This window comes from Grammomys surdaster, unplaced genomic scaffold, assembly GCF_004785775.1.
Source record: "Grammomys surdaster isolate TR1022 unplaced genomic scaffold, NIH_TR_1.0 125319, whole genome shotgun sequence".
NCBI lineage: Eukaryota > Metazoa > Chordata > Mammalia > Rodentia > Muridae > Grammomys > Grammomys surdaster.
Genome location: NW_021620197.1, coordinates 202,081 through 213,012, shown reverse-complemented (window position 1 = coordinate 213,012; position 10,932 = coordinate 202,081). Strand labels below are relative to the sequence as shown.

Here is a 10,932-nt window from a genome sequence, read left to right as displayed (position 1 = left end):
TGTGTGTGTGTGTGTGTGTGTGTGTGTGTGTGTGTGTGTGTGTGTGTAGGCCAGAGATCTGCGTCAGTCATTCCCCACTTTACTCCTTTTAGACAGGGTCTCTCAACTGAATCTAGAGTGCACAGATTGGCTAGCCTGTCTCAAATTGAGCCCATGGTCCTCCTATCTTTGCTTTGCAGTGCTGGGATTAGATGTGAGACAAGGCCTTCACATCTGAGCTTTCTTTGTGCATGTTGTGATCTGAATTCAAGTCCTCCTTCTTGTAGATCAAGCACTGTACCCTTAAGTCATCTCCCCAGTCCCACAATAGCTAGACACTGAAGTATATTATATGTAGGTGTTTACATTTGCATACACATACACACATGTAACTGCCCAGTTAAATTTTTCTAACTAATGTACTCTTCAAATATATTACCCATACATCAGATATTTATACCACGTGTAGTTCCCTTATGTTACACTTTAACCAGAATGATGCCAATCTTTGAGTGAAACTGTGGATACACTGCCCTCCAGTGGGCATTGGACTGATGTGTGTATCTAGTCTACCACCGTTCTCAGCAAAAAGTCTTAAGACCTAATGTTCTTACTGTATTAGAAGAGATAAAAGCAGACAGTGACAGAGGTGAATGTAATCAAAATATATTTATATGCATTATGAAAATGTCATAATGAAAGCCATTATTCTGCACAATTAATATATGCAACTAGGTTTTTTTTAAAAAGTAATATAATAGTTTTGTTTTTGTTTTTGCTTTTGCTTTTGCTTTTGCTTTTGCTTTTGCTTTTGCTTTTGCTTTTGCTTTTAAATATGCTGTCTCCAAAGTAAAATAGTAGAGGGCAAACTCACTGCACAGGAGGGAAACCTGAATGGGAATTGATGCAGACAGTGCTGGCAGCTGCTATTCTGCCATGTGCTTTGCTTCAATGATAAAACTGTCAACACTCCAGTGTTCCTACCCAACGTCTTTCTTGGCACAGGCATGAAAGGGTCAAGGCGGAAGAGCTGCTCGTTCCTGACATAGGCAAGACTCTGGTGCTGCAAGCCTTCTTTAACTGCTTTCTTGCCTTTAGTGGGTTTTTGCCCAACAGGCTAACAACTTCAACCAGGAGCCCATTATTCAATGCTATGTTCCCTAAGGTGGTGCTTACAGCATTATCTTACAAAGTACACATGTTCCGAGAGTTCAGGGGAAGGATAAAGGAATGGCAGCCATTGGTAGCCAAGTGAGCTACTTATAAGAGACATCAGATCACATCTTGATGCCCTTACCCTATGCTGTAGGGACTTGCCCAGAGGGCCTCCAACCTCGCCTTCCATGCAATGACGTCAGAAAGTTCCACCAAGAAAATAAAACAGCAATTACATGGGCTGGTCATAGCAACCCTCTTGGAGAGCATGAGTGAACAGATCTTTGGAGACATTATCCCTCGATTCCATGACCATAGATAGAAAGGCCTAAGGCATCTCTGCAAAGGCTTCCTTAGAAGTGACCAACCCACAAGTGCTGGGCACACAACTCTTGGTAGGGTGCATGTTGGAGGTGTCCTTTCAGAAATCCCTGGTCATAGTCTCTAACTTCCCATGTCAGATTTGCAGATTTGACAGGAAGAGGGTGTACAAATGAGACACTCAGGAGAAGCAATACTTTGAATTTCATATTAGTCCATTTCTGGCTTAGTATACTGCAGTCTGAATTTCTTGGACCATGGCTATGTAGAGATGTTTACATTTGGATATGCATAAACATTTCAGTGTCATTAATTTTTCAAGCTATAAATGTATAATATAAATATATAATAAATGTATAATATAAAATACAATGTATCTCTGGAACCACAGAGAGCCATGGTCCCAAGAGCCTTGTGTTTGTGGGAAAATACCAAAAACATGCAAGATGCTACTGCTAACCTTGTCCACCAGGCTGAGGGAATGAAAGGCATCTTCAACTCAGGACAATTTTCATTTACAATGGGTTTACTAAAACATAATCCTTTAAGAAACATTGTAAGTTTCTGAATTTATCATTGAGCTTCTTGTGTGTTTCCTTGGTTGGTGCTGGGAATGGAGTCTGGAGTCTCATACATGTTAAACTCACAGATTTTCCTCTGAGATACACTCCCAGCCAAAATGGACTTCTTTTTAAAGATAATGTCAGGGGTTCTCCTTAGGTTTACTAGAGCTGCTGGCTGGTGAAGTTTGTCTTTAGATCATGGAAGCAAAACAATGGTCCATTGGTGCAACCCTAAAAGTTTTCAGGTCCTCCATTGACTATTTGCTCCTCTTAAATGTGTCAGGTGACAGGGAGTTGGGGAACCTGCATCAACAATGGCTAGAAAGATCTCAGTGATATGTGTTTTTAAATGACTGCTAACTGAAAAGACTTCTGGGGCATGGTAGGGATTGTAAGTCAAACCTTATCCAAGCACAGGCATGTCTTTGGTTTATATTGGGTTTTACTATACTGGGGGAGCTTCATTTTATAAGACAGTGGCTACAGTTTTAAGATATTTTTAGGTATGCCTTAGAGCAAAAAGGACACCATGCCTTTATTTCACTACAGCTTTTGAGTTAGACTCAAAGTCTTACAGAATACTGGGGACAAAATTTTACTTCAAAAATATGCCCATTGCATATTTCTTCTACTGTTGGGTGTCATGAGCAATATCACAATACACATTTCTGTACAGACATTCACAGTATCCCAGGGTGGGTACTACATAGGAATCACAGCACCAAGGAAAAACCACGAGTTTTGTATGGAGTGCTAATTTGTTATCTGTTCCTGTCACAAATGCCTGCAAAATATCAATTTACAAAGAGAAAGAGGTCTTTGTGGCTCATAGTTCTGGAGATTGTAGTAATGACTTGTCGGCTCCATTGCTATGGGCTTGCTGCAAGACAGAACATAATAGTGAGAACGTATGGCGGAGCCACACCACATGTCTGGTGCTAGGGAGCTCAAGGGAGGAAGAGGAAAGCTACCCCCTCACTTCAAGGCTATTCTACATCTCTTGGAGAGTCCACCTCTTCCCAATATTGCTGCTTAGAGGGTAAATCCTTTAGCTTACTGGTCATGGAAGGACATTCAAGATCTGAGCAGCAATGCCAGATCTGATTAGTAACCTCAGTACTGAACACAAAATCTGCTCCCCTGTGGATTGTTGTTGAAATGCAGGTGAGGGCAGGTGAAATATAAGACTAGAGTCTGTGATTGTGCAATGAAAAAGGAAGACAGGGCTGAGAGTTTCAGAGTGAGAGGACAGAGGACAGACAGATGGAAAGACAGAGAAAATGGTGGAAGAAGATGAACTAGAGCCAGGTGGCTTGAAATAGCCACAGGTAGCTATAAATACCATAGAAGGGATAGAATAATATAGGACAATGTGTCCAATCTAGGTGGGCAGCTTGTATCAATATCAGTTGGCTCTTTGTTCATTGTGCAGGCATTTTGTGAGTTGAGAATTTACTGTTATAAATCTGACTGATAAATTGCAAGCCTTTAGAGTTTTGGTTTTACTGGGTTACAGGGATTTGTGACAGCTAGTCTCAATGGGCAGATGGCTGGGAAGATATGAGCAGATCAGAGTCAAGCAAACCTAGAGAAGTTACGTGGCCGCCGCATGGGGACCATGGGAGCGGGGAGACTGCTGTGTCCTGAGAGTAGCTAGTAATAGCGTGAGTTGATTTTTTAATTAGTACACACAACACTCCCACAAATGCCTATGATAGGTGGTTACCAGTTCCCCCTTTGCCAGCATGTGCTCTGTAAATTGACAGGTAACTTGTACTGTCAATACATTGTCGTTGCTAAATCAATAAAATGCTGGTTGGTTTTGTTATCTTAACACAAACTTAGACATATCTGGGAAAGAAATCATCTAAAATGAGAAGATATCTCCATTAGATTATTTTGCAGGCAAGTCTGTGGAGTAATGTTTTGATTTGTGATTGATGTAGGACGGCCCAGCCCACTCTTTGTGGTGCCACCCCAGAAAGGTGGTCAGGGGTTGTATAAGAAAGGAAACTGAGAAGACTGTGAACAGCAAACCAGTGAACAGCACTCCTTCATGGCCTGACTCAGTTTTTATCTCTGGGTTTATCTCTTGAATTCCTGTCCCGACTTCCTTCAGTGATGGATTGTTACATGGAAATGTAAGTTGAAATGAGCCCCCTTCCTTCTCACCTTGCTTTTGGTCGTGGTGTTTTTATCGGAGTAGAAACCCAATTAAGACAGCTTTAACACACTAAGAAGTATTCCACTTCTCAAATGTTGTAGACTGAGAAAAAGAAAACTCATTATCAACTTTGCAGCTAATTAGCAGACTCACTCTGCATAAACAACCACTCATTGCTGTCACAAGCAGCGCTGTCTCTCACCACGCTTACCTTCCTTCTGGGCATCGTACTCTAAAGATGTACTGATAGGACTCTCCTAGATCCAGTAAGAACGTGGCTTTGCTCCAGTGTTCAATTGTGATATACCCAGTAAGGATATTGCTGAAATCATGGCTGACCCTTTGATGGCTCTGTGACCCTGAGGTGATTACCAAACTACTTTGGCCTCATTTGTTCTGAGCATTAAAGGTGAAGGTGTTTGCCTGCACCTGGCTAGTAGAAGTCTTTGAGAATGGAAGGATTTGTTGTCTGTACCCTCAAAATGGTACTCAGTGAGGGACCCCATCCTGTCTGTTCTCTCTATATGAGGAACTCTATATAGGAGTGTACTTAACTCCACTCCTCACATAGGCAACGTACACCAGAGTATGGCATCACATAGCTCTGAATAAAGCTGCACATTTTATGATGTACGGCTTATATTTTGGATCTAACCATTCTCTTGGAGATGAGGCTCAAGGACAATAATCTAATGAGATGGTAGATATCTTTGTTATATGAAAAAGTGTCACTCCCACAATAGCCTTATTCAATCCTTCACCCCAAAGGTAAGTACCCCTAGCATCCTGCACGAGATCCTATTCTATCTTGTACCTTTCTCTGCTGTATTGAGTTTCCTTACAGATTCTTTTCTACAGGATACTAACCTAGGATTCATTCTCAATCTTGCAGCTGTTCCTCAACTTCTCCACGGACTTCTCTCCATGGAGAATGTGCTGTTTAGAGACACATGCTCACATGTGCTATGTTCATTGACACAAGTTCAAGAGCAGTGTAATAAAGAGAAATGAGGGGTTGAGCAAAAACTGAGTTACTAAGATGTGTGTCACAATCTTGCTTACTACCACTCCTTGTTACAAGTCACGTTTTGCTGCAAGATAGGTGTAGGGCCCATGTGTCTGTGAGTGCCTATTATTCAAAACACAGCCTCCATGAGAATAGCTATATTATTTTCCAATATTAAATACATTAAAGTTGTTTTTGAAAAAAAAATCTCCACAAATACCCAGATGAGTGTGTGGTGGGGGTGGGAAATGCGGCCTTCTGGTTTTTATTTTGTTTTGTTTCTTGTAACTTTGAAAGCATTTTCTGAAGCCTACTTAGTTTTACCACGGAAACTGCAACGTTATGAAGGACTCTTGCTCTTTAGTCAATTCATTGATTAACAGAAGTTTGTGAATTATTCAGAATAGTAGTGACAAATATCATTTTAAATTATAAATATAACAGTATTTATGTCTTATCAAAACATAAGAAAAAGGTTTTCAAGCCATGAAAAAGCAGTACAACTGCAACAAAAAATGGGTTCACTTTGGATTATTAATAAAATTTGTATAAAATACAATTTTTTCTTTCATTATCTGGGTTGCAACTTCAAAGGATGCACTTGAACACCTACCAAAAATAAAAATGAGTTCAGATGTTGATGGCCATGGAAACAATGTGATCTAGCATTAGTATCTGTACTTCTCAAAGCATAAGAGCTCACTGTGCCTGTACATCACACCTCTGCAGCTTGTGCAACCTTCAAATAATCTACATACCCATTAGCCACTGAGCCTTGTCCAGATATCTCCAGGGCACCATCAGCTGACCTGACTTGCTACCCAAGGGTACTCAACTGCTCACCGCATGGTATAGAGAAGCGTGCCATCATCTTCCAGCCTCAGCAGCTTGTTGGGTGTCGTCATATTGTGTGCAATGGACTTCTTCCCATTGTGGAAGAATGTGTCTGGGGTCCAGATTTTGCTGGCAAGAAGATTGTTGAGAGGGAGGCGTTGCATAGGCCCCTTAAACCGCAGCCTTTCATCTTTCCAGCTTTGTCGGAAAAACACATCTATGGTGTATTCCTAATGCACAAGAAGACATCAGGGTGACATCTCAGTGGGAGAGGTCTTTACCACAGTTAATTTGATGTGGAAATTGTCTGTGTTAACCAGGCTTTGGTACCTACCATTTCTGTGTCGGATACTGGGCCAAAGCTGGTAACGTAGATGTCTGTTCGCACCTGCGTGATTCGCTCTGAAACACAGACACAAGTTGCTTTGCACTGCCTTACCAAGAGCCTCCTCTATACTGTGTTGTTCTCAGTGTAGCACTGAACTTCATTCTTCGTAACTGTGACACACTTTTGTGTTTCGTAAACCTAGAAGACTAGAGTAATGCTCAATGGACCTGAATTGCTTCAAGCTACAGATCAAACAGTGTATCCATCATTAGGAAAATGGCCCAGGTCTCATGGTACCTCTGTCTCTGGGAAGTTGTCCTCAATAGATGTAGACTGAGACACAAGTTAGTGAGTGGAGACACTCCTAAACCTGGAGTTCTAAGGCCATCCTGCTCTGGATACTGACTTGAGTGACTCTCCCAATAAAGCTGAAAGTACTAGGTGGCCTCAAGAAAGGAGTAATGAGAAAGGGCTTTGGTGCACACCAACACAAGTACGGCTTGAAAAAGAGAATCACTCCTCCTTAGATGACATTGTGAATTGTTTGAAACTCTCATCGCAGGGTTCTACTATATTACTAAAGTAATGGGATATACAGAATTGATCAAAATGATCAATAATACTGGGGCAAGGGCTACTGTTTCCCATGGGTTATGAGTAAAGACTTCATTCAGAATCCACCACCATCCATACTAAAGCACTCCAAGCTACCTGATGGCGTAGTGGGCTCAGATAGTTTCCCTGAAGCTCCTCTTAGGGTGATAATCCACTTATTTGCCATGTCTCTGTAGAGTGATTGTAAGGCCTGCCTTCTGGATAAGATACAAGCCCTTCTGCACCCTCTGTGCCAGAGTGACCCATTAGGCTCTCTGATGAGTGAGTAGTAGTGGCACAGACTGCCTGAATAAAATTCCTGAGTTGATGGTGGCTCAACAATCATCCCTATGCTTTGGCCCTCTGAACGTGTAAACAGAGATGGGACTGTTGATCACTGAGCCTGATATGTCTTTCAGTGGCTCAGAGAGATAAGGCCAAACCTGTGAGGACTTTTCTTGCACTAAAATCTTTGAATACAAATCTGTGCTTTCTGTTAATCTTCACTAATAATACAAACACTGGAGAACTCATTTTACTTCAAGAATGCCTCTGGCAAAGGGTCTAAACTGAACAGTTTGTATGTATAGGAACACAGTTAGTAGATGTAAAGTTTGGAAGTTGTTGCTGTTTCAGACCTTCACTGGGGTTGAGGAGCTTTCTCCTTTAGATAAGCAGGGACATTGTAAACACCTTGACTATGGTCTCAGTGAGAAATTATACTTTCAAAATGTAAAGACACAAAGAAAAACCACAGTGGACAGTAAATTTCTGATAAGCATTTACAGAGAAGAGAGTGAGGGATTTTTAAGAATTATTTTCTTGGGTGCTCAGCTTTAGCAGCACCTACGAGCTCATTTCTTTCCTAAAGAACTAGAATGGACTGTACTATATCCGGAAAACAGAGAGGCTCAAGACTTTGATAAGGAGTCCACTTCCCTCGACTTTCATGAATCTGGAAAATTATAATAGGACATGATACAGATGGGTTTTCTACTTAGAATCCTGACAAAGTAGTTCTGTCAGAAGTTATCTGAACTTCAGTCAACATATTTTTATGGCTGAGGGTGATTTCCCCTTGGATCTTCACCAGCCTCAGCTGGAAATACACTCACCTCCCAGCCCAGGCCGCAGTCTGTTGTCATAGCCATCCAAGAGCCCATCCAAAATCCTGGTGAATATTGTGATGTTGTCATTGGTCTGGTCTTGTACAGAACTAGTTGGCATTTGTGAAAAGCTTTTAAATAGAGAAAGGAAAGAAAGAGAAAATTCCAATCGCTTTGTATAAACATTTTTTTTCAAGACAGGAACACAATACTCATATGGCATCTGACCTTGGAGGACTGGCATCTGAGAAACATACCGCCCACACTGCCTTGGCTGGCCACTGGATTCTTTTAATGAGCCCTGGATCTTGACTATTCTTTCTTCTCTAGGCCAAATGGCTGCCAACTTAAACTTAACATCATGTTCCAGGTTCCCCACTCTTTTTTTTCTTTTTTTTTTTTTTAAGAGCTGAAGGTCCATGCTTCTTTTCTAAATGCCAGGCTACTCTTACAGGAGAATGTACTATGGCTGTGATATGTTGTATCACAGAATGTGGCTGTCAATTCTATAGTCACGTTTGAAAAAAAAAAAAAGAGTCTCTGTACCTGGACTAGCTGGATGATGAAATCACGTGGGAAATTGAAACTTTTGTTTCAATAAAAAAAAAATGAGTTTGCAAGTCATCAGTGAGAACAAGGAGGCTGAAAATTTCAACCCAAGGATGGTATGCTGACCCACGACTTCAATCGCAGAACTCTGGCTGCAGAGGCAAGCAGATCTCCACGAGTTCAAGACCTTCCTGGTCTATATAGTGAGTCCCAAGCCAACAAAAGCTACATATTGGGGTCCTATCTCAAAAATGTATGTAAAAAATTTATCCAAGTTAGAAGACAAGATGGTGAGCACAGATCTCATTGCATCCTTACAAGCAGACTGGCCTTCAGAAAATGAGCAAGAATATTCTTAGAATATTCTGGTTTTATTCAATAGTGTGAAGTTTTCCAGACTGCAAAAGAAGGTTGTACTAAAGAAGAAAGGTCGCATCAACCCACTTGGAAGCAATCAATGAAAATGTATGGTTTTCAAGAGGCAAGTGGGGAAAGTGCATGTGCATTCTGACCTCAGCTTCTCACAGGGTGATGGCAACTCTGATTTCAACAAGGGCATGAAAGAAAATGCCTATGCAGACCTGGCATCCTGCAGCCAAGTTCCAAGAACTTGGTGTGTCAGACACACAGCGGTTATGACATCAGTATCTACCTGGAGGAATGCTGAACAAGCCAAGGAGACTACTTGGGGGACAGGAAGTCTACATGCCCAGGGGATGGGAATATGCCTGAAGACCACAGAGTCCCCCTCCATTTATTTCCGTTGCTTTCAGATGTGAAATCAGCACTTGATGTGCAAGATGGTCTTGGCTCCACAGACTCAAGGCAGATTACTGGATGAAATTCAGTACTCTTGGCACTCAAAAAAAGAGCACATGATTCCTGGCACTTCCCCCAGAAGCCTGGCTGTGCGATGCCAGGTCTGCATAAGCACTTTCTTTCACGCCCTTGTTGAAATCAGAGTTGCCATCTCCCTGCGAGAGGCTTAGGTCAGAATGCACATGCCCTTTCCCCACTCGGCTCTCGAAAACCATGCATCTTCATTGATTGCATCTAAGCAGATCAATCCTTCACTGGCCCCAAGGGGAGTCCCGTTAGAATAAGCATAAAATTCTTTTGATTTAAATTTCACATCACCACTAAAATGAGTACAGCTGATGCTCGTACAAGCTAAACCTCAGTTCTGTTAGTACAGAACACACAAATGTGAATATTTTATTCTTTTATTTTAAAATACTATAAGGTTTCATTTCTTTTTTCTCCTCCCCCCCTCCCTCTCATTTTTTTGAGGCAGGGTCTCTCTGTAAAGCTCTGGTCATCCTGGAACTTACTTCGTAGATCAGAACAGACTAGTGTTGAATTCAGAGATCCACTTGCCTCTGCCTTCTGAGTGCCAGAATTAAAGGCAAATGCTATCACCTAGCTGTATTATGTGCCTCTCATTTCTATCACCCATGACAATTTCACACTTCAGAAGAAACAATGGAGCCTCCATAGTTAGTAGTTGGATGAAAAGCCTTGAGGTGTCTGGGTTGTATGAGAAAAATGTTGTCCTCTGGTCTTGCCTTGTTGTCTAAAAATTGATCCCAAAATGTCTGATCTCATAGTCTGCTTCTCATGACATTCAGAGATTGTCAATCTGGCTATCCAATTTAAGTCAATTTCCAGATGCCTAACATTGGAAGAGCCACAGTATTTCTTCAGTTTAAAAATTAACATGTGAGAATATACAACCATAGAAAATGATAACAATATTGTCTCTCCTCACACATTCATCTATTTCCTGCTATTTAAAGTACCCAAGGACAACTTCATCCAAAAGCCTTAAACATAAAAATGATGTAATAGGTAGTCCAGAATTTATAAACTGTACACTATTAATGTTCTTAATATCTTAGTATGCTAATTTATAGGCTGTACTTTACCACAGTGTTCATGATAGGAAAGAAGTTAGAAGATGGAGGATTTTGCATTATCTTAAATTTTGGGCGCATACCAGAGGTTTGGAATATATCTCCATAATCAAGGAGCAATTATTTCATCATTCAAGGACTTTCCTAAGCTTGTCCATTATCAGTTGTGAAATGTTCTTCAATCATATTGGATAAGAACATCCCTGGCCATCAAGAGAAAACGATCTGATGGTATCACTAGCTATTTCATGACAGTGGGCCACAGTGTCGCTTATGTTGCTTGGCATTCTCTCTCTCTGTCTCTCTCTGTCTCTCTGTCTCTGTCTCTGTTTCTCTGTCTCTGTTTCTCTGTCTCTGCTTCTCTGTCTCTGTTTCTCTCTCTCTCTCTCTCTCTCTCTCTCTCTCTCTCTCTCTCTCTCT

The 10,932-nt window shown here is 41.3% G+C and overlaps 1 protein-coding gene across 4 annotated transcripts in view; it reads right to left on the bottom strand.

Annotated features, from left to right (window-relative positions):
* Gabra5 (gamma-aminobutyric acid type A receptor alpha5 subunit) overlaps positions 1–10,932 on the bottom strand; it is a 95,031-nt gene that overhangs the window by 68,303 nt on the left and 15,796 nt on the right. For all 4 annotated transcript variants that reach the window (XM_028785686.1, XM_028785684.1, XM_028785687.1 and 1 more), the window contains 3 exons: positions 8,060–8,181; positions 6,357–6,424; positions 6,032–6,252 (listed from right to left, as the gene is read on the bottom strand). In XM_028785686.1, the coding sequence (XP_028641519.1) occupies positions 6,032–6,252; positions 6,357–6,424; positions 8,060–8,181 (411 nt within the window). The remainder of the gene's footprint in view (positions 1–6,031; positions 6,253–6,356; positions 6,425–8,059; positions 8,182–10,932) is intronic.